Source organism: Oratosquilla oratoria, chromosome 39, assembly GCF_046742065.1.
Source record: "Oratosquilla oratoria isolate Oo_2021 chromosome 39, ASM4674206v1, whole genome shotgun sequence".
NCBI classification, from domain to species: Eukaryota; Metazoa; Arthropoda; class Malacostraca; order Stomatopoda; family Squillidae; genus Oratosquilla; species Oratosquilla oratoria.
The window spans coordinates 15,516,945-15,542,150 of NC_134815.1; the positions used below are offsets into that span (position 1 = coordinate 15,516,945).

Below are 25,206 nucleotides of genomic sequence, written 5' to 3' on the forward strand. Positions count from 1 at the left end.
TGTGACTAATCTTCTATCCTTTTACACTAAAGTATATAAGGCGTCAGATAACAATGATAATTATGATGTTATTTACCTTGATTTTAGCAAAGCATTCGACAAGGTGCCACACCAGAGACTACTAAATAAAATGAAAGCCAATGGCATAAGAGGAAAAGTGTTAGAATGGATTAGAGCTTGGATTAGTAACAGAAAACAGCGGGTCACCATAAATGGAGTAAAATCTAGGTGGGGCAATGTTACTAGCGGGGTCCTCCAGGGCTCAGTTTTGGGTCCCTTGTTGTTCAATATGTACATAAACGACTCAGACGGGATAAATAGCGATGTTAGTAAGTTTGAAGACGACCCTAAAATAGGATACCTAATTAGGCCAGGAGATGATGCAGAGATTCTGCAGGATGATCTTAACAAATTGTTCACATGGTTGGTGAAATGGCAAATGAACTTCAATATCTCTAAATGTAGCGTGTTAAATGTAGGGCTACACAACCCCGAAAATAGATACAGCTTAGATAACACGCTTTTAGAGAAAACTGAATGTGAGAGACTTGGGAGTTCTAGTGAGTCCGGACCTTAAAACCAGGAAACAGTGCATTAGCACCAGGAATAAGCTAACAGAGCATTAGGTTTCATTGCTAGGACAGTAACGAATAAAAGTGCAGAGGTAATTATTAACCACTTCCATAAGGTGACGCCTACGTAGGCGGCATGAGGAGCAAGTGGGTACTCGATGATGCCGACGTCGGCATCTTGATTATATTTATTGTAGTCGTACCTACATAATTTCCATTCTCTCTAAACTGGCTTCATCAATTTTCTATGGTTATCAAAATACACGGGTGAAAGAGAACGAACGATTGAGCACTGACTTTATTTTTTATAATGCGATTATTATGACGCAACATCGCACATCAGGCAGCTAATGCTGCCAGACATGCGATGTGCCCCGGAGTGAAGAGGTTAACCACTTCAGTACGGGACTTAAATCTCGCGGGCAGCAGCCAATGCCAGCCGTATGATGTAACGAAATAATATTCGCATCATAAAATATAGTCGCCGCTTATATCGATCGTTCTCTCTTTCACCCACGAATTTTGAAAACCACAGAGAATGGGATTCAGGGCGCATTTGGGAGAATGTAAAAACACAGGGGCGACTACAATAAATATAATCAAGACGCCGATATGGCAGCGTCGCGAATCCACTTGCTCCTCATGACGCCTACGTGTGCGGCACCGTATGGAAGGGGTTAAACTCTATCTAGTGATAGTTAGACCCATCCTTGACTATGCGGTACAGTTTTGGTCTCCGTCCTACAGGATGGACATCAATTCACTAGAATCAGTACAGAAAAGAATGACCAAAATGATACATGGATTCAGAAATTGACCTTACGAAGAGAGGCTTAGGCACCTTAACTTACACTCTCTGGAAAGACGCAGAGTGCTGGGTGATCTAACAGACGTGTTCAAGTGGATCAAAGGCTTTAATAAGGGTGATGCAAACAAGGTCATCATATTAAAACAACAGGGTAGGACTCGCAGTAATGGTTATAAACTGGACAAATTTAGATTTAAAAAGGAAATAGGCAAGAATTGGTTTACTAATAGGGTGGTCAACAAATGGAATAAACTTAGTAACCATGTAGTAAGCGCTGAAACTATAAGTTGTTTTAATAAACAATTTGACAACTTTATGGATGGGGATGACAGGTGGTGATGGATATGGAGCAGCCTAGTGTAGGACTTATGGTCTCTTGCAGTCTCCTTCATTCTTATATATATGTATATATATATATATATATATATATATATATATATATATATATATGTATATATATAAGGTATGTTCAATAAGTAATGGAAAAATGTCAGGCGAGATATTAAATATGATTTTATCAAAATACTACTTCATGGTGAAGTACACATACATATATTCTATAAAATGACTAACTGGCAACTTTCTATATTTGTAGGTCTGAGTGCAGTGGTGAACATGGTAGAACCAGTCTGATTCGGTTTGCCAATCTGTGAACACTTGTCAAGATGCAGGGAAACATGGAGCAACATTATGCCATCAAATTTTGTGTTAAACTTAAGAAAACCAAAACAAGAAGCTTATGGAATGTTAACCTCTTCCATATGGTGACGCCTACGTAGGCGTCATGAGGCAAGTGGGTACGCGAGGCTGCCATATCGGCGTCTTGATTATATTTATTGGGGAAGAGGGGAATGTCTGTTGAGGAAGGACGGGAGGACAGAAGACAGGGGTGAATGGAGAATGGTTGTATATGGATGATGTTGTGATGCATGAGGTGGAATGGGCGGTGAGGTAGTATGTGTGAGCAAAAGTTGACGCAGCCCGAAGGGATTTCTCCTCGTCTTCTCCTTTTATGCATGGGGGGACGGAGAGGGGGGGGTTGCCAATTTAATGAAGCAGCCTTGCTGTGGATGTGCTGTGTCTTGCGACACTGCTTCTGACCCAGGGCAGTGGACAGGGTGCAGGGATGACCCGTCATCCAGGAGGTGCTCAGATAAGAGGGAGGGTGGAGGGGTGTGGAGTGTATTCAGGGATGGAATGGGTGGGAATGATTTTATGCCTTTTCCTTTTTGGCTACCTCCCTTGTAAGGGGGAAAAAGCCTTGGTATATGTATGTATGTACCTGCGTGACCCCCATACTCTGTAAACTGGCTTCATCATATTTTCTATGGGTGAAAGAGAGAAAGATCGATACAGCGGTGACTTTATTTGTTATAATGAGAGTATTATGAAGCAACATCGTACGTCTGGCAGCTAATGCTGCCTGCGAGATTTTGGCCCGGCATGAAGTGGTTACAGGAGGCCTATGGGGAGGAACAGATGAGCCAAGCAAGTTCCTATCGGTGGTTTAACAGATTTTCTGAAGGAAATGAACAGGTTGAGGATGAACCCAGATCTGGAGCACCGAAACCCATAGGGTGGGTAGATACTCTAAAGAAAAACAATACAGGCCACTGAAAGTAAAGCTTAGATCTCAAACAATTGTAGAAGAAATACTATCCAGAACAACAAAATTAGCAAATAGTGAACATTACAAAAATATATGGATAACAAATTAAATGAGGAAGAAAAAGTGAAAGAAAAAGAACTTAGAAACGAAGTGAACGAAAAAATGAAAAAAGAACTGAAACTGAATAAACTATTTTTTTTTTGGAGAGTGGTAGACCTGAGGCTGAGAAAATGGTATATAAGGAAAATGGAAACAAAGAAGACAGAAAAAGATGAGGAGAGAGGAAATTAAAAATAGCTTACACTAATATAGATGGAATAACTTCAGGAATGAATGAATTAAATGATTACCTGGCCTTAGAAAAACCAGACATATTGAGAATAATAGAAACTAAATTAAAGTATACTCTACCACCCAACACTGTGGAACAAGGTTTATACAACTGCTGGACAAATAATAGGAAGGATAAACCGGGTGGCGGAGTTTTAATTTTTACTAATAAAGATTTAAATGTAACAAAAATAACTAAAGGAAAAATAATGGAGAATCAATTATGATACAAGTTGAAAGCAAGCATATGAAGAGCAGAAAATTTGTAGTGGTGTATGTGCCCCCCAAAACACAATCCTGGACAGAAAGTGATCATTCCAAAATAAGATACAAAATATGAATTAACTAATATACTGAAAGACAGAGGAAATACAGTAATTATGGGTGACTTTAATTCAAAAGAAATATGTTGGGAAAAAATGACAGTGAAGGGGGGAGAGGAACTCTGGGGTAACATCCTGCTCGACATGACCATCAAATACATAATGACCCAGTGGATTACGGAAAATACTAGATATAGAGGAAGTGAAGAACCTCTAACCCCTTCCATACGGTGCTGCCTACGTAGGCGGCATGAGGAGCAAGTGGATACGCGAGGCTGCCATATCGGCGTCTTGATTATATTTATTGTAGTTGCCCCTGCGTAATGACATACTCTCTAAACTGTCTTCATCACATTTTCTATGGTTATCAAAATTCATGGGTGAAAGAGAGAACGATCAATATAAGCGGTGACTATATTTTATGATGCGAGTATTATTACGACACATTGTACGTCTGGCAGCTAATGCTGCCCGTACTGAAGAGGTTAAAGCTGGACTTAATACTTACGACAGAGCCTGAGATTGTCGATAAAATTTATTACAAAACTCCGATAGGAAAGAGCGACCATGTACTAATAGAATTGGAGCTAAAGAGCAAATGGATCAAAGCAAAAATGATAAACATAGAATAGGAAGACTAATGTACAACAACAACAAAATTGAGAAACTCAAAATATTCTTTCGCAATGCGAACTGGGAAAAATTCTAATTGAAGAAACAGGGATGGAAGAGAAATGGAATACACTAAAAGATATTTATAATGGAGTAAATAAATACATACCACAACAAAAAATGGAAAGAACATACATAACAAGCTAACAAAAGGTGTAGTGAAGCTAAGGATAGTAGAGACAAAGCTTGTAAGAAATGGAAAAAGAGACAAGAAAACAAGCAAATGGCAAATGTACATCAAACTAATAAATAAGTATGTAAAAAAATATGCAGAGATGAAAAGAGAAACTATGAAAAAAAAAAAAAAAAAAAAAAAAAAAAAAAAAATAATAATAATAGAAAAATGCCAGGAAGAACCCAAACTATTTTACAGGTATGTAAATGGCAAACTGAAGAACAAACAAGAATTAGAAAAACTGCGCCAAGGTAAAAATGAATATACAGAAGAACTGGAAATGGCTGAAATCATGAGCAACCATTTCAAATCAGTATTCACAAAAGAAAACTCACCTAACTGTGAGGAAATAGAGAGAGATATCCCCCTCAATGAAAGAAATAATCGTAACATAGAAGGAAATCAGAGACCAAATTAAAACCCTTGATGTCAGAAAATCACATGGTCCGGACGGAATTGCAAATTGGATACTGAAAGAGTGCATGGAAGAATTAACAGACAAAATATACAATATAATTAAAATCTCACTTAAAGAAGGAAAAGTGCCACAGGACTGGAAAAAGGCAAACATTGTACCAATTTATAAGGGAGGAAACAAAGAAGACCCATCAAACTACAGACTGGTCTCCCTAACAAGCACAGTAGCAAAAATTTGTGAAAAAGTCATCAAAAATAGATGGGTTAAGCATTTGGAAGAAAAAACTATACTGAATCCAAATAAATTTGGATTCAGACAAGGAAGATCATGTACAACAAACTTGATCTGCTTCTACTCAAGATTAATAGACATAATACAAGAGAGAGATGGGTGGGCAGACTGTGCCTTTCTGGACCTACAAAAGGCATTTGATAAGGTACCACACAAAAAACTAATAAGGATGATAGAGTCTATAGGTGGCATCAGAGGAAAATTATTGGAATGGATGAAAGACCTCCTGACTGAGAGGAAAATGAGAGTAGTAATTAGAGACAAATTCTCAAACTGGGAAGAAGTGATAAGTGGTGTCCTGCAGGGATCAGTACTGGCCCCAATCATGTTTGCCATATACATAAATGACATGGATGAAGGAGTAGAGTGTTACATGAATTTCTTTGCAGATGATGCAAAAATACTAAAGAAAGTAAAAACGGAGGAAGACTGCAACTCATTACAACAAGACTTGGACAAGATCTGGAAATGGACTCAAAAGTGGGAAATAAAGTTCAATATCAAGAAATGTAGTATAATGGAATTGGAAAAAGTAAAAACAGAATATCGAAAGATTACAAAATGGTGAAGAAGAGGTTAAAAAAGTAAACTCGGAGAAAGATCTTGGAGTGATAATCAGCAAGGACATGACACCGGATAAGCATATTAATAAAATAGTCAGAGAAACCTACAAGTTATTGAGGTTAATAAAAGTGGCATTTGCTTATTTGGACGAGGAAATGATAAAAAATTCTAACTACACTAATAAGACAAAAACTTGAGTATGCAGCAACACTATGGACACCCAGTACCAAAAAGAATATAAAGAAATTAGAAAGAATACAAAGAGCAACCATAAAACTAGCACCAACTCTTTCTGAAATGACATATGAGCAAAGACTGTCCAAATTAGAATTACTGATTCTGGAACAAAGAAGGGAAAGAGGAGACTTACTATCTATAGAATAATGAAAGGAATGGAAATCTCAGATAAGAATGACTTATTGAAATGGGATACTGGAAAAATGAGGACACGAAAAGAAACTAAAAAAGTATAATTACAGAAAAGATCTAAAAAAGAACAGCTTCCCACACAGTGATAAATACTTGGAACAAATTAGATAAAGAAACAGTGTGTGCAAACACTATTCAAGATTTTAAGAAAAAACTTGATGATGAGAGATACAAAGACAGCATAGCTCCCTTCTAATATAATACAACTAGGTAAATACAAGGAGGAAAACACTGAGGAAGTGCAAAGGTTAGTGATGCAAGACCATTGAATATCTGTGAGGATGATATCTGAAGCTGTTGGTATTAGTATTGGCACAGTGGAGACAGTTCTGACCGAAGATCTAAAGCTCCACAAAGTCTGTGCCAAGTTCGTGCCAAAGATCCTCTCCGACGACCAGAGGCAGTTTCGTGTGGAATGTTGCACTGACATTCTCGAAATGATAGAGGTTGATCCAGGTTTCCTGAATAAGGTTGTGACTTGCGACGAGAGTTGGATGTTCACCTACGACCCCAAGAGCAAACATCAGAGTGCTCAGTGGAAGCACGTGACCTTCCCCAGAGCCAAAAAGGCAAAGATGAGCAGGTCACAAGAGAAGGCCATGGTCATTCCTTTCTTTGACTCCCAGGGGCTCATTCAAGTTGAATGGGTTCCTCAGGGTCAAACTGTCAATAAGGAATATTACCTTACTGTTATGAAAATATGAAAAGGTTAAGGGAGAAGATGAGGAAGAAGAGGCCTCAGCAGTGGAGGAGTGGTCAGTGGTGGTTCCACCAAGACAATGCCCCATGCCACAAGTCAACGCTGGTGACCACCTGGATGGCTGACTGGGGAATGAAAGTGGTACAACACCCACACTACAACCCTGACCTAGCCCCTTGCGACTTCTTCCTGTTCCCACACATGAAAGACAGCCTCAGGGGAACCAGATTCCAGTCAAGAGAGGAGCTGAAAGAGGCATCGTAAAGTTACCTGAAGGGACTACTGAAAAAGGACTTTGAGGTCTTCCAGGATTGGGAGACGCATGCAGAAGTGTGTAGATGCAAGAGGCAATTATTTTGAAGGAGACAGTTTTGTAAGCTAATGAAAATAATAGTGTCTCCTGACATTTTCTCATTACTTATTGATCATAGTGGTATATATATATATATGCACAAACAAAAGGTTCTCTATTAAGTCAGAACAATTAGTGCAGAGAAGTTCTGAGTAAAGTAGTTTTCCTATACTTGGAATCTTTTTCTATCATAAAGGAAAAGTCACCAATATTAATTTTTTCCCCCCAATTTCCTGCAGTGTTTCACATCAGTCAATCAATATGTTGCCCCAGGTCTCTCTTATAGGAGACTCATGGGTCCATGGTAACTGCTAACAGCCACCGCACAGGCCCAGAGATCACTCAGAGAAGAATTATTGTGTCATTGCCTAGGGACTGTTGATATGTGGCTGAGTAAGATGAGGTGTTCAGCATCTTCAATGTGGTGGTGCTAGTTGTTGTTGTCGTTCCCTAGACTGTCTGAGCAGTCCCGTCTCCCCAAGGAATGCCACAGCCAAAACTGGGTTTTCCCACAAATCCTTTATAGAGTGTATGTTGTGTTGTTTGCATGCATGATTGTGTATAATGCAGTCTTCCATTATGTGTTGTATGGTATGGGGTGAAGTGTTACATCCTGGGCAGCTGTTCACAATACAGTCATCCAGCCTCTTCTGGTAGCTTAAAAGTGCTGGGTGGTGGCTGCACCGCAGTCTGGCCAGGTGGACTCTGTCCTTTCGTGGGAGAGGATTCAGGGGGTCTGGCATGCAGCAGTGTGTTGTCTTTCAGTGTGTTAATGGAGCGGTGAGTGATATGATTATATGTTTCCGGAGGCTGGTATTTGGTGGTTGTGGAGGAAGAGAAGAGAGTATCTGTGTGTAATACAGGTCTTTGGGTGTTGTTTTAATGTTTCTTGGTGTGTGTGGGTGTTCTGATATGTAGTGTAGCGGGTGTGATGTGTTTGTGGTGGCTGCGGCAAGTGTTTGTATGCCTCTCATGTCGAGGTGGTCTTTGACTTTGAGGACTTTTGTTTCATGGTGTAAATGGTCTGTAGGTGTATTTGTGCAGCCTGTAATAGTTTTTAGGGCTTTGTTTTGTATGATTTGAAGAGTGTTGTGGTGTGTCTCACTGAGATTAGGAGCCCATGCAGGACTCGCACAATTCATCACTGAGCGTATGCATTGTTTGTATATTGTTGTATTAGTTTCTTTGTTTTGTCCAAATTTTGTTCCAGTGATTGACTTAAGTGCGTTAAGTCTAGGTGTGTATTTGTTTTTTATGTTTGTGATGTGTTGTTTGAAAGACATGGATGTATCGTATGTTGCACCAAGAATTTTCGGTGTGTTTGTGTGTGGTATTAGAGTGTTGTTGATGTAGAGATGAGGTATGTATTTGTGTTCTTTTGTCCAGTTGGTGAGAAGTGTTGCTGTAGATTTGGTTGGAGCTATTTTGAGTCTGTTTGTGATGAACCATGTGTTGAGTGTATCAAGGTATGGCTGGATTATTTCTGCAGCTTTGTCTGTGTTACGATGTGTGCATGTGATTGTTATGTCGTCTGCATAGGAAGAGATTTGTATTTCTGAGGTGTCTGGTGTGGGTAAGTCATGCATGTATAGATTAAAGAGAGTGGGGGATAGAACAGAGCCCTGTGGTACTCCATTCTTAATGTTTCTGATGTGCGATGATTGGCCATTATATGACACATAAGCATTCCTACCTGCTAGATAATTGGCCAGCCATCTTTTGGTGTTATTGTGCATGTCTGTGTTATATATTTTATTTGTTAGGTTGTGGCGGGGGATAGCATCAAAAGCTTTACTAATGTCTAATGTTATAAGAAGTGTTCTGTGGTGGGGCCTATCTGAATTGATGCCATCTAAAATTCTTTGTGTGAGGTTTATCAGAAGAGTGTTCAATGACTTTAGAGGGGGTGCAGAGAAGTGTGATTAGGCGGTGCGATGTTGGGATTGTTGGGTCTTTATTCGGTTTTGGAATGGTGATTATTTTACCATGCTTCCAGATGTCGGGTATAGTGTTGTGTGAATAGCTGTAGTTTGCAATGTTTTTGAGTGCATGTATATCTTGTGGTCCAATGTGTTTTAGGTGGATGTTACTTATGTTATCAGGGCCACAGGCAGATGAGTGCTTGAGATTATGTATTATGTGTTTTGTCTGTCTATGAAGGGTGTATAGTCTGAGTCTGTGGGAAAGTCTTTCTTACGTCGAATAGTGCATCAGTCGTCAGGGTGAGAAGTGAGATGGCTTGTCTGTGCAAAATGATTTATGAGTGTGTTTGCTTGTTGTCTGTTTGAGGGTAGATTGTCTGTTGTTGTGATTATTGCTGCGTGAGAGCGTGTTGTGTTACTGTTAGATAGTGTAATGCTGTTGAGTGTTTTGTACAATTTGCTGGTGTTTGTTTTGTGATCAAGTGTATTGATAAAGTTTTGCCAATTTTGTGTTTTTTGTTCGTGTATTTTATTGGCAATCACAGTGTTTAGTGTTTGTATTTGGTCTGCTTTGTTTTGAGGGATAGGTGTGGGGGTATTGTGTTTAAGCGTGTCTCGTTGTCTGATGAGGCCTTGGATTTCTGGTGTGAAGTTGGGGTTGTGTGATTTTCTGTTTCCTCTAGGGATGTATCTCTTGTTTGCGTTTTGTATGATTGTATAAAAAGTGTGCACAGCATTGTGTATGTTTGTGATTGGTGTACTGTTAAGTGTTTCAAAATGTTGTTCTGTCTCTTCAGTAAAAGCTTCCCAGTTAGCTCTCTTGTAATTGGTGTATGTGTGTCTGTGGCCAACTGGGGTGCATCTTGTTTTGGTGGTGATGATAATTGGAAGGTGGTCAGAACCAAGGGTTCCGACCACTCTCCATGATGTTGTTGGGGTTAGGCAGGGGGATCAAAAGGTGATATCAGGAGAGGAGTGTAGAGGGCTTGGTGTTGGATATGTGTATGATTATGTGTGTTGTTCATGATAGTCAATGAGTCAAACTGAGTCTGTATATCAAGCCCTCTGTCTGTGTCAGGGTTGTCGACATACCAGGCAGACGACTTGGCGTTGAAGTCACCACCCATGATCAGGTTGGGGATTGAGGCTAGTTGGCTAAATTGAGGTCTGAAGGTGTTTGGAACTGTGGGGGACGATTGGGGGGGAATGTACATGTTAACTATTGTCAGTGTTGATTTGTTGCCTGTGCGGATTCGAATGGATTGGATTTCTGTAGTGTTATCTGTGGTAGGGAGGAGAATTTTGGTTGTGGCACTTGTGTCCACAAAACAGATGGAGTGGTGGATCAGGGTGATGAGTCCACCGCCATTACCGTCGGTCCGGTCTTGTCTGATGGTGGTGTAATTATGAAATTATGGTGTTTTGTGTGAGTGTCTTAGTTCTGTTTCTTGTATAATTGCAATGTGTATGTTGTGTTGTTTAAGAAAGTGTTCGAGTTCATGTTATTTCGTGTTAATACCATCAATGTTGTGTTGTAATATGTTGATGTTGTGTGTTCTGTATGTGTTGTATGTTGCTGTTTGGGGTTGAGGTTGGGGTGTTAATGGGGAAGGTATAGGATCTGGGTTAGAGGGGGGGAAAGGAGAGATTGGGGACAAAGGAAGGGGAGTACTGATTGGGGATAAGGGCAAAGGGAAATTGGGAGTGGGTAAGGGTGCTGGCTGTGGTTGGGGAGGTGGGAGTGGGGTTACTGGAGGGCAGGTAGAACATGTCCAAGTGTTTGTATATTGGTTTGTGTCAGCAAGTGTTGTACAAGTGAGGTGGGCCCAGTTTTTGCACATATTGCACTGAACTGAGCCCTTTGTCTGTCTGCTCGATGTAATGGGTTTAGAGCATGTTGGGCATGTGTATTTTGTGGTGGGCCCAGGATTGCTCTCTACATCTCCGGCTAAAAGTAGAAGAGGGGTGATTGCCGGAAAATCACCCCTCGGTGCAGAAAAAACGTAACATTGCATGTTGAGAAAAAGGATTGTGGTACTCCCCAAGGCAGTCGTAGTTCCTCTTGGGGATCGGTGCCACCTGCGTAGAGCTGGTGGCCAGGGCTGGTTGCCACCGTTTGGCCCCCATTTCTTGGGGTTGGGGGGTGGTCCCATGACATAGACACTGCGGCTCCAGGACCTGGTGGTGCTAGTTGTTGTTATTGTCATTCCCTAGACTGTATGGCTGAGCAGTCCCGTCTCCCTGAGGAACTCCACGACTAGAATGGGGTTTTCCCGCAAATCCTTTTTAGTGTATATTGTGTTATTGGCATATGTTTGTGTACAATGCAGTCTTTCATAATGTGTTGCATAGTATGGGTTGAAGTGTTGCATTTTGGACAACTGTCAATGGGGTGGTTGCAGCTACAGCACTTTAATTCTGTAGCCAGGTCTATGATTTATTGGTACAGGTAAACGTCGACTTACGATGGCATTAGGTTTCGATAGAGCCATCGTAAGACGATTTCATCGTAAGTCGATCCCCAATTTGTGTATCACTCTGTTCCGTGGTCACTGTACCTAGCCTACCTGTATATTAACCACCAGAGATACTGAATATAGCCTATTAAACATGTACAGTAGTTTATTTAATCATTTTTATCCTTTTTACCATATTCAAACACTATAATATGTATTTTCAGTACGGAACTTAAATCTCGCGGGCAGCAGCCAATGCCAGCCGTACGTGACGTAATAATACTCGCATCATAAAATATAGTCACCGCTTATATCGATCGTTCTCTCTTTCACCCGCGAATTTTGAAAACCACAGAGAATGGGATTCAGGGCACATTTGATTGAATGTAAAAACACAGGGGCGACTACAATAAATATAATCAAGACGCCGATATGGCAGCGTCGCGAATCCACTTGCTCCTCATGACGCCTACGTGTGCGGCACCGTATGGAAGGGGTTAAATATATCATATCGTCGTCATCGTAAAGTCGAAAAATCGTAAGTCGCGGCCATCGTAAGTCGACGTTTACCTATACTGTCTTAGGCCTGGATGGTGTCCTGAATGCAAATGTGCCAGCATGGTTCTTACTTTACAGGAATTTCTATATGGGGCTGATACATATATATATATATTGGCTTGTGGTGATCTGGCCGGTATTTAAGGCGTGCTTGTGTCATCTGTCTTGTTTCTCCTAGTCTCAGATTGGCTGGTACTAGGGGCTGTGTTCCTTCTAATGCTTGGTAGTGCTTGTAGGTCTGATGGTTGTATGTTGAGATTCACACTGCGGGGGCAAATGAAGGGTGCTTCTGTAGTGCAGCAATGGAGAAGGCTATGGAGTGTGGACTCGGGCATTGGAAGCTTTGGAGTATTAGTGTTGTGGTAAACACGATCAATGATATAGTTGATGGTACGTTGAATTGGAACTGAAGTGAATAACGATTCTACGTCAAGAGAAGCTATGGTTCCTATTGCATTGTCTGTTTTGAGGATGTCCAAGAAGTCGGTAGCTGGATGTAGGCTGTAGGTTGCAGGGACATATGGAGTTAAAATGGTACACAATTGTTTCGCGATGCCGTAGGTTGGAGTTGGAATTTGTGAGATAATAGGTCTGAGCTTATTTCCTGGTTTGTGGGTTTTTATGTTGCCATAGCAGTATCCCATACTGTAGTCTCCGGATAGCTTGTTAAACTTAATGGAAGTATTTGCAGCATTATTGATCTTTCCCACTGTGAAGACAAGATCCACTTCCACGCCACTGAAGAAGAGTCAATGTGACTCGAAATCGCGATATGGCAGCCCAGATGACCTCCTACGGACAAATGATCTCACATCTTGCAAGAGAGAATAAGTCTATCTTGCGTAATAAGGAGAATATCCTTAAGAAAATTCAGCATGCTGAATTGTCTATCACTTTTAATGAAACATGTTTGAGAGAAGACCTCCTGCCCATATATACCCTTAATATATATATATACATATATATATATATATATATATATATATATATATATATATGTATATATACATATATATATATATATATATACATACATAATATATATATATATATATATATATATATATATTCTGTTAAAAACGACAGCAAAAGAAATATTAATTAGTTTTTTCCGTGAGCTCTCAAGCTTGCGAAAAGTAGATTTTTGGTAGGGGGAAAGGGAGTAAATCAAATTTCCAAAATTCATAGGAAACACAAAAGTTATAACAAACACAAAAGTACAGTACACAATAAACACAATACAAGAAAAGAATACAAGAAATACAGCAAAAAACAAAATACAAGCACAACAAAATAGATATCAAGACGTTTCGCAGATCTTTCTGCATCCTCAGTTGAAGTGAAAAGAAAGGAAAAGGGAGCATATTTTAACAGAATATGCCTCAGAGAGAATCTCCTGCCACGCTTCACCAATATATATGTGTGTTAACCTCGGCAATTGTAATTTCGAACTACAGGAGTCCCTCAAATAACGCGGGGGTTAGGTTCCTGAAATTACTGCGTATGACCAAATCCGCGTATGCTGACTTTCCATATTAAATACCGAGAACCATATGTATGTGTATGTGTACGTGTGTGTGTGTGTGTGTGTGTGTGCGTGCGTGTGCACGCGTGTGTGTGTGCGTGCGTGTATGTGGTGTATGTATGTGTTTGTGCGTATATACATGTGTATGTGGCGTATGTATGTGTTTGTGCGTATATACATGTGTATGTGGCGTATATGCATATGTGTATGTGGCGTATATACATGTGTGTGTATGTGGCATATACACATTGTGTGTGTGTGTGTGGCATATGTATATGTGTGTGTATGTGGCGTATGTATGTGTGTGTGGCGTGTGTGTGTGTGTGTGTGTGCGTGCATGTATGCGTCTGTGTTAACATGTACAAGTAAGCATGCGCGTGTATGTGTCTGTGTTCGTATTTGTGTGTACACGCACATGCATTCACAACATACACTGGTTGTCTAACACGTGTCTACGTGTGCGTGTCTACACGTGTGTAAGCGTGTATATGTCTGTTTTTTATCTCCCAAACCACCACTGCCAGTAACAAGAACCTCATAAGAGAAATTAAGACACGACAAGCGCAGTCATTATCAGACTTATTAGTTGTGTTCCAAACGAAAGAAACAACTTCAACAGGTTAGGGTGGTAAAATTGTTTGCAATGTTGCCGCATGTGTGCGTATGCGTGCCCGACTCGGCGCGAATTTTAAAACAGTTCTCTACATTTGAGATGGTTTTGAAATAAAATCTGCATATGATTGAATCCGTGTTATTCAAATCCGCGTTATTTGAGGGACCCCTGTATGTGTTCTTTTCATTATCTGCACTTGATGTATTTCATTCATTGCCAAATAAACTTATTATTACTATATATTTCCCCCCCTTCTTTTACTAGCATTCACCTGGTAGTGCTTCTGTGATATAATGAGATGGATGAGGGGGTGAGAACCCTAGCAAAGAACTGTGTATCTCTTATCACATAATATTCTGTGAGAAAATAACTAATATATGACAGCTTCCATTATATTCCAGTGCATAAAACAATAAATTGGATGTGGAATTCCTGCTCTAGAGTTTGATACTAATAATAATAATACTATTCTCACCTCCATCACAGTAGCATACAAAAATGGCCCAGCTGATATCACTAAATTCATGTCTAAGAAAGTCTGAACTTGTTTGTACACAACTTGAAGTTGTTGTTTGCTTCTTTCAAGTCCTTTCTCTAGCATTGTTAATTTGTTTCTGAAAAGAAAAGTACTGTGATCATGGGTGTACAAGATACACCCACTCATAGGATGTTCCTTATTTTACAAGGACATATTGTGGAAAAAATATCAAGCATGTTTCATCATTTAGTGAAAGATATTCTAAAGTAGTTTTGTAGGGGAAGCTGTACAATTCTGTAAATGCAAATACAATATCAAAACTGTATACTGCAGTATAGAATGACCTATATTACATTTGCCACAGCAGAAATAATTATCAGTGCACTGGTCTCAATGAATCCTGGTAAATACAAATAAAGCAAATGTGGTAAAAATTGGTAGATAACAATTATCACAGTACAAATAAAGAGTGAATTACTACAGATTGCTAGAGTACATAAAAAGTAAATATTCCATTAAATATATGTATCCTCTTCACATCAAGCAACAGAAAAAAATATTAATTATCATCTTCATAGAAACTAGTATTTCTGTGACCAACACAGGCTACCATACATAGCAGGTCCTCATGTGGCAGCATCTTCGTTGTGTGACTACCCCATAACCCCAAGAGTTGGGGGCAAAACAGCCCATAACCCCAAGAGTTGGGGGCCAAACAGCCACAAGAATCGCCTGCCACCTGCTCTTACACAGGTAGCACCAATCCCTGGGAGCAGCTACAGTTACCTGGGCGAGTACCACAACCCTTCTTACAATGCACCCTCACATTTTTTCCTGCTCTATGAGGTGCTTCTCTGCCAATCATCCTTCTTCTACTATTAGCTGGAGATGTTGAGAGCAACCCTGGGCCCCATCACAAACTACACATGTCCAACATGCTCCAAACCCATCAACTCGACCTAACAGACAAGGGGCTCAGTTTTATGCAACTCGTACAAAATCTGGGCCCACCTCACCTGTGCAACACTTACATACATACATATACCAAAGGCTTTTTTCCCCTTATAAGGGAGGTACCCAAAAAACAAGGCATAAACCACTCCCACTTGCTGACATAAAACAATATTCTTGTTTTCCTCCACAACCATCAGACACCAGCCTCTAGAAGCATATACATAATTGTATCATTCACTGCTCCATCAACACACTAAAAGACAATACATTGCTCCATGCCAGACCCCCTGATATCTATCCAAATGAATCCTCTCTCTCCCCTGAAAGGACAGAATCCACCTGGCCAGACTGCAGTGTAGCCACTATCCAGCCCTTCTAAGCTACCAGAAGAGGCAGGATGACTGCATCACAGATAACTGTCATGGAGGTCCTGGTGCCGCAGCATCTTCGTTGTGGGACCAGCCCCCAACCCCAAGAGTTGGGGGCCAAACAGCGGCAAACATCCCTGGCCATCGGCACTATGCAGGTGGCACCTATTCCAAGGAATGCCATGGGACTGCTTGGACAGACAGTCTAGGGAACACAACAACAACTGTCATGGACGTAACACTTCACCCCATACTATACAACATGTTATGGATTGTATACAATAACACACCAAAAACACAATATACACTTTACAAGGGATTTGTGGGAAAACCTGTTCCAGCTGTAGTGTTCCTCAGGTAGGGAGGGCTGCTTGGCCAGTCTAGGGAATGACAACAATAAACATACATAGCATACATACATATACCAAAGGCTTTTTCCCCCTACATGGGGGTGGGGGTAGACAAAAAGAAAAAGGCATAGAAACCACTCCCACCCATTCCATTTCCTATATATTCCACTCCCCTCCACCATCCTCTCTCCCTCTTATCTTGACACCTCCTGGATGATGGGTCATCCCTGCATCCTGTACACTGCCCTGGGTCAGAAGCAGTGTCGCAAGACACAACACATCCACAGCAAGGCCGCTTCATAAATTCGGCGACCCCCCCATGCAGAAAAGGAGAAGACGGGAAGAAATCCATTTGGGCTGCGTCAAATTTTTTCTCATACGTACTTCCTCACCCCCCATCCCCCACCCACTCCCCCTCATACATCACAGCATAATCTATACGCAACCCCTCTCCATTCACCCCTATCTTCTGTCCTCTCCCGTCCTTCCTCAACAGACATTCCTCTCTTTTGTAATACCCTTTCACCCCATTCATCCATCTCATCCTAGGACGCTCCCTCATATTCACTCCTTCCACCTCTGCCTTCCACACTTCTTTTACTAATCTTTCTTCACTCATTCTTTCCATGTGTCCAAACCATCCTAATACTCTTTCATCAACCCTATCTCCCAGTTCCCTTTCCACCCCTGTTCTCCTCCTCATTTCTCACTCTATCCAGCCTAGTAACCCCATCATACTTCTCAGGCATTTCATCTCAAACACATTCAAACTCCTTCTCTCTTCCTCTCTCATGTTCAATGTTTCTGCCCCGTACAGTGCTGTGTGTATATATATATATACACACATATATAGCAAGCAACAAAAATCATAGAAAAATTATCATAAAAATTTATTCATCATTCACAAAACAAAGAAAATAATCACCTTTAAAAGGTAAATTTTCATGCTCAAAGCCAGAAAAGTCATTCTCAGTTAGCATCTACATAACCAGTACTCTCTTCATCACTGAAATTCTCTGCAATAGGGTCTTGGTCATCAATATCTTCTTCAAACAAAGGATCATCCTCAGTACCATCAAGGTCACAAGGTCACTATGTCACATTTTCTTTTTATACAATTTCACAACTACCCTTGTTTTACAGCATTCCATGAACTTTTTCTTTTTACTTTTCATTTAGGAATGTCCTCTGTGGGGCTACAAGGAGAAGGATTCCTAGTCCCAATCCCCGTCCCTTTCTTCTCGCCTCTTACGATCCAAGTGCAAATACTTGGTGGCAGTATTCTTTTCCCCCACCACAGAAAATGAATACTCAGAGAAATGGTACAGGACAGCAGCAAGGGGTTGGGGAACAGCATAATGGAGGGACAGTCGTAGTATAAAAGTGTCATAATTTCTATATGAACATAGTTTTCCTCTATCATAGACAAAATGATGTGTGGCTCTGGTCCTTAGGGGCACCCCATATAGACCCTAAAGTATCAACTGCATGCTACTTTGCCACAATAACAAGCAGCCAATACCCCAGACAGGGACGGGAGAGGACAGAAGACAGGGGTGAATGGAGAATGGTTGTATATGGATGATGTTGTGATGCATGAGGTGGAATGGGCGGGGGGTGAGGTTGTTGTTGTTGTTGTTGTTGCTGTCGTTCCCTAGACTGTCTGTCCGAGCAGTCCCGTCTCCCCAAGGAAGGCCACAGCCGAAACTGGGTTTTCCCACAAATCCTTTATAGAGTGTATGTTGTGTTGTTTGCGTGCATGATTGTGTATAATGCAGTCTTCCATTATGTGTTGTATGGTTTGGGGTGAAGTGTTACATCCTGGGCAGCTGTTCACAACACGGTCGTCCAGCCTCTTCTGGTAGCTTAGAAGTGCTGGGTGGTGACCGCATCGCAGTCTGGCCAAGTGGACTCTGTCCTTTCGTGGGAGAGAGGATTCAGAAGGGTGGATATCAGGGGGTCTGGCATGCAGCAGTGTGTTGTCTTTCAGTGTGTTAATGGAGCGGTGAGTGATATGATTATGAATATGTTTCCGGAGGCTGGTATTTGGTGGTTGTGGAGGAAGAGAAGAGAGTATCTGTGCGTAATAAAGGTCTTTGGGTGTAGTTTTAATGTTTTAATGTTTCTTGGTGTGTGTGGGTGTTCTGCTATGTAGTGTAGCGGGTGTGATGTGTTTGTGGTGGCTGCAGCAAGTGTTTGTGTGCCTCTCATGTCGAGGTGGTCCTTGACTTTGAGGACTTTTGTTTCATGGTGTAAATGGTCTGTAGGTGTTGTATTTGTGCAGCCTGTAATTGTTTTTAGGGCTTTGTTTTGTATGATTTGAAGGGTGTTGTGGTGTGTCTCACTGAGATTAGGAGCCCATGCAGGACTTGCATAATTCATCACTGAGCGTATGCATTGTTTGTATATTGTTATATTAGTTTCTTTGTTTTGTCCAAATGTTGTTCCAGTGATTGACTTAAGTGCGTTAAGTCTAGGTGTGCATTTGTTTTTTATGTTTGTGAGGTGTTGTTTGAAAGACATGGATGTATCGTATGTTACACCAAGAATTTTCGGTGTGTTTGTGTGTGGTATTAGAGTGTTGTTGATGTAGAGATGAGGTATGTATTTGTGTTCTTTTGTCCAGTTGGTGAGAAGTGTTGCTGTAGATTTGGTTGGAGCTATTTTGAGTCTGTTTGTGATGAACCATGTGTTGAGTGTGTCAAGGTAAGGCTGGATTATTTCTGCAGCTTTGTCTGTGTTACGATGTGTGCATGTGATTGTTATGTCATCTGCGTAGGAAGAGATTTGTATTTCTGAGGTGTTTGGTGTGGGTAAGTCATGCATGTATAGATTAAATAATGAGGGGGATAGAACTGAGCCCTGTGGTACTCCGTTCTTAATGTTTCTGATGTGCGATGATTGGCCATTATATGACACATGAGCATTCCTGCCTGCCAGATAATTGGCCAGCCATATTTTGGTGTTATTGTGCATGTCTGTGTTATATATTTTATTTGTTAGGTTGTGGCGGGGGATAGCATCAAAAGCTTTACTAATGTCCAATGTTATAAGAAGTGTTCTGTGGTGGGGCCTATCTGAATTGATGCCATCTAAAATTCTTTGTGTGAGGTTTGTCAGAAGAGTGTTTGTGGAGTGTAGTGGCCTAAAACCGTGTTGTGAGTCAGCAAGGGGAATATATGGTGTGACAAGTTTAAGTATTAGGCGTTCAATGACTTTAGAGGGGGTGCAGAGAAGTGTGATTGGGCGGTGCGATGTTGGGATTGTTGGGTCTTTGTTCGGTTTTGGAATGGTGATTATTTTACCATGCTTCCAGATGTCGGGTATAGTGTTGTGTGAATAGCTGTAGTTTGCAATGTTTGTGAGTGCGTGTATACCTTGTGGTCCAATGTGTTTTAGGTGGATGTTGCTTATGTTATCAGGGCCACAGGCAGATGAGTGCTTGAGATTATGCATTATGAGTTTTGTCTGACTGTCTATGAAGGGTGTATAGTCTGAGTCTGTGGGGAAGTCTTTCTTACGTCGAATGGTGCGTCGGTCGTCAGGGTGAGATGTAAGATGGCTCGTCTGTGCAAAATGACGTATGAGTGCGTTTGCTTGTTGTCTGTTTGAGGGTAGATTATCTGTTGTTGTGATTATTGCTGTGTGAGAGCGTGTAGTGTTAGTGTTGGATAGTGTGATGCTGTTGAGTGTTTTGTACAATTTGCTGGTGTTTGTTTTGTGATCAAGTGTATTGATAAAATTTTGCCAATTTTGTGTTTTTTGTTCATGTATTTTATTGGCAATCACAGTGTTTAGTGTTTGTATTTGGTCTGCTATGTTTTGAGGGATAGGTGTGGGGGTATCGTGTTTAAGTGTGTCACGTTGTCTGATGAGGCCTTGGATTTCTGGTGTGAAGTTGGGGTTGTGTGATTTTCTGTTGCCTCTAGGGATGTATCTCTTGTCTGCATTTTGTATGATTGTATTAAAAGCGTGCACAGCATTGTTTATGTTTGTGATTGGTGTACTGTTAAGTGTTTCAAAATGTTGTTCTGTCTCTTCAGTAAAAGCTTCCCAGTTAGCTCTCTTGTAATTGGTGTAAGTGTGTCTGTGGCCAGCTGGGGTGCATCTTGTGGTTTTGGTGGTGATGATGATTGGAAGGTGGTCAGAGCCAAGGGCTCCGACCACTCTCCATGATGTTGTTGGGGTTAGGCAGGGGGAGCAAAAGGTGATATCAGGAGAGGAGGGAGTGTAGAGGGCTTGGTATGGGATATGTGTATGATTATGTGTGTTGTTCATGATAGTCAATGAGTCGAATTGAGTCTGTATATCAAGCCCTCTGTCTGTGTCAGGGTTGTCGACATACCAGGCAGACGACTTGGCGTTGAAGTCACCACCCATGATCAGGTTGGGGATTGAGGTTAGTTGGCTAAGTTGAGGTCTGAAGGTGTTTGGAACTGTGGGGGATGATTGGGGGGGAATGTACATGTTAACTATTGACAGTGTTGAATTGTTGCCTGTGCGGATTCGAATGGATTGGGTTTCTGTTGTGTTATCTGTGGTAGGGAGGAGAATTTTGGTTGTGGCACTTGTGTCCACAAAACAGATGGAGTGGTGGATCAGGGTGATGAGTCCACCGCCATTGCTGTCAGTCCGGTCTTGTCTGATGGTGGTGTAATTATGAAATGATGGTGTTTTGTGTGAGTGTCTTAGTTTTGTTTCTTGTAAAATCGCAATGTGTATGTTGTGTTGTTTAAGAAAGTGTTCAAGTTCATGTTTTTTAGTGTTAATACCATCAATGTTGTGTTGTAATATGTTGATGTTGTGTGTTTTGTATGTGTTGTATGTTGCCGTTTGGGGTTGAGGTTGGGGTGGTAGTGGGGAAGGTGTAGGATCTGGGTCAGAGGGGGGGAAAGGAGAGATCGGGGACAAAGGAAGGGGAGTACTCATCGGGGGTAAGGGCAAAGGGAAATTGGGAGTGGGTAAGGGTGTTGGCTGTGGTTGGGGAGGTGGGAGTGGGGTTACTGGAGGGCAGGTAGAACATGTCCAAGTGTTTGTGTACTGGTTTGTGTCAGCAAGTGTTGTACAAGTGAGGTGGGCCCAGTTTTTGCACATATTGCACTGAACTGAGCCCTTTGTCTGTCTGCTCGAAGTAATGGGTTTAGAGCATGTTGGGCATGTGTATTTTGTGGTGGGCCCAGGATTGCTCTCTACATGGGGGGTGAGGTAGTATGTGTGAGCAAAATTTGACGCAGCCCGAAGGGATTTCTCCCCGTCTACTCCTTTTATGCATGGCGAGACGGAGAGGGGGGGTTGCCGATTTAATGAAGCGGCCTTGCTGTGGATGTGATGTGTCTTGCGACACTGCTCCTGACCCAGGGCAGTGGACAAGGTGCAGGGATGACCCGTCATCTGGGAGGTGCTAAGATAAGAGGGATGGTGGAGGGGTGTGGATTGTATTCAGGGATGGAATGGGTGGGAATGATTTTATGCCTTTTTCTTTTTGGCTACTTCCCTTGTAAGGGGGAAAAAGCCTTGGTATATGTATGTATGAACTTTTTACCCTTTTACACACTTGTGTAATAGTGGGCCTCTTCCTTTATCAAGGGCATTCACTATGTCACATTTTTTTTATACAATTTCACAACTACCCTTGTTTTACAGCATTCCACGAACTTTTTACCCTTTTACACACTTGTGTAATAGTGGGCCTCTTCCTTTTTCCTATGTTACTTCAAAATCTGAAGACTGCATCCATTTGCTCCAATCCTCCCTTATGAATCCTTTCAATGGTTCATTGATTAAAACATCTAAAGGGTTCACCTAACTGGTTACACCTCCTGGAATAACTGCTAGATGCGCCTTTAGTTCTTCAACTTTACCCTAACAAACTCAGTTCTTTGAGACCAAAATTGATCCCAAACTAATACGACAGGATTTCTTTATAATCCACCAGGTTTCCTGGACCATACTTTAGAACTAGGGCACCTCAAACCACTCACTCTCTTCATTTCTATTTCTAACACAGGCTCTACTTTTATAAAAAAAACTCTTGACTGCCCTTAACAGCTTTCCTCAGATTCCATATACAGGTAAACGTCGACTTACGATGGCATTAGGTTTCGATAGAGCCATCGTAAGACGATCACATCGTAAGTCGATCCCCACTCTGTTCCGTGGTCACTGTACCTAGCCTACCTGTATATTAACCACCAGAGATACTGAATATAGCCTATTAAACATGTACAGTAGTTTATTTAATTATTTTTATCCTTTTTACCATATTCAAACACTATAATATGTATTTTCAGTACGGAACTTAAATCTCGCGGGCAGCAGCCAATGCCAGCCGTACGACGTGACGTAATAATACTCGCATCATAAAATATAGTCACCGCTTATATCGATCGTTCTCTCTTTCACCCGCGAATTTTGAAAACCACAGAGAATGGGATTTAGAGCACATTTGAGAGAATGTAAAAACACAGGGGCGACTACAATAAATATAATCAAGACGCCGATATGGCAGCGTCGCGAATCCACTTGCTCCTCATGACGCCTACGTGTGCGGCACCGTATGGAAGGGGTTAAATTATCATATCGTCGTCGTCGTCGTCGTCATCGTAAAGTCGAACAATCGTAAGTCGCGGCCATCGTAAGTCGACGTTTACCTGTATCTACAAAATCTCCCACAATGCCTTCCTGTGTACCCTGTCATAAGCCTTTACCAAATCCATAAAGGCCCAAAACACATCCTTAACCTTTGCTAAAGCTTTCTTACATATTTGTCTTACCACAATATTGTGATCCATGCAACCCCTACCTTTCCTAAATTCACTCTGTTCCTCACCTTTGTTCCTATCCTCATTCTCTCAATCAAAACTCCCCCATAAGCCTTCCCAACCACATTCAACAAACTGATCACTCCAAAACTATTACACTCACAACTAACACCACAGTCGGATGAAAGAAAGAGTTGAGTATGCGAAACTATGTATTTTGATTGCTAACTGCAATCCTCTTCAGTAGTACCTACTGAAGAGGATTGCAGTTAGCACTCGAAATGTGTAGTTTTGTTTACTCAACTCTTTCTTTTGTCCGACTGTGGTGTTAGTTGTGATTTATAAATGTGTTACTACATTTCTCACCAGTGTATTACACTCACATTTGTCCCCTTTCCTTGTGAAGTGGAACATATATATATATATGGCTCTGCCTCTGACCCAGGGCAGTGGACAAGATGCAGGGATGACCCGTCACCCAGGAGGTGCCAAGATAAGAGGGAAGGTGGAGGGGAGTGGAGTGTATTTGGGATAGAATGGGTGGGAATGGTTATTATGCCTTTTTCTTTTTGGCTACCTCCTTGTTAGGGGGAAAAAGCCTTTGGTGTATAACAATAATACATGGTGGGACAGAGAGGGGGGGTCGCCGATTTAATGAAGCGGCCTTGCTGTGGATGTGCTGTGTCTTGCGACACTGCTCCTGACCCAGGGCAGTGGACAAGGTGCAGGGATGACCCGTCATTCAGGAGGTGCTAAGATAAGAGGGAGGGTGGAGGGGTGTGGAGTGTATTCAGGGATGGAATGGGTGGGAATGATTTTATGCCTTTTTCTTTTTGGCTACCCCCCTTGTAAGGGGGAAAAAGCCTTGGTATATGTATATATGTATGTATTATTATATACCAAATAATATATATATATATATATATATATTATATGTACATTAGGGTGTGTCTCAAGTATAGGGAGGAAAAATCAAAGTCGCTGAATTTTTTCTCTCACCCTCTAAAATCGTTTTATTCGGAATTATAAAGGAACTGAAAAAAACGAAACCTCTACGCCAATAATAACCACTCGCCCAGCCACTCTTCATTTACTCCTTCAAGAGAGTCTTCTTCTTTGGGTCCGGGTATTTCAGCCGGTGGTCTTGAACCACTCGGAGCAGGTCCTGGAGTACGTCCTCCTTCTGGTTGAATGACTGGACCAGTGCAACTGCGCGCTCGGCAAAGTCATTGACCACAGCCTGCTCCTTGACGACCTCCAACCCGGCTTTGTAATCCTCACAGTTCGGCCATTCAATGGGGTCGACTGTCAGGAATTCTTTCCCGATCTGGAGCCCGTCGAAGAACTGTAGCGTCCTCCGGGTCACGAACTGCTCCAAACTGCCGTCAAAGGCCTCAGGTGGTAGTTGAGGGCGGACTTGACGAGGACCAGATTGATGTTCAAGATGACGGACCATGACTCGTTTGGTGTCCGCCGAGACTTCTTGATCGAAGAAAGCAAGGGCCACAAGTTCGTCACCGAGGTACCAGAGATGTCCATTTAATTTCTTGATGGCTGGAACCACAAGTGTCTTGTTCTTGAAGGCCAGGAGGTCCTTCATCATGTCCAGATCATTCCTCGGAGCGGCGGAGGCATTGGGAGCAACGATCCAGCGATTGATGTAGAGGACGACGCCAAAGACGGCAATGTCTCTGACCGCTCGCTGATCTCTCGGTCTCAGAGAGCCAGATCTTGATAGCATACAGCAGGGTGGCCATCCAGCGTGCACGGTTCATGGCTCCGGGTTGGCGGAACAGCACATCACATTTCTGTGCAATGTCGTGTCCTAGGAAGATCAGGGCCAGTTCGATGAGTTCCTTATATTCATCGCGGGGTTGAGTGCTGGTAGAGTGATGGACGTAGAAAGCGATGAGGTTCTCACGCACCAGGGCAACAACCGCTTCAACATCCGGATCAGGTGAAGCTGGTTTGAAGTCGT

General features: G+C 41.7%; 1 protein-coding gene across 1 annotated transcript in view; it reads right to left on the minus strand.

The window, feature by feature from the left end:
- Cdc45 (cell division cycle protein 45) overlaps positions 1-25,206 on the minus strand; it is a 92,340-nt gene that overhangs the window by 24,476 nt on the left and 42,658 nt on the right. The window contains exon 9 of the mRNA XM_076176565.1: positions 14,793-14,931. Coding sequence (XP_076032680.1) covers positions 14,793-14,931 — 139 coding nt within the window. The remainder of the gene's footprint in view (positions 1-14,792; positions 14,932-25,206) is intronic.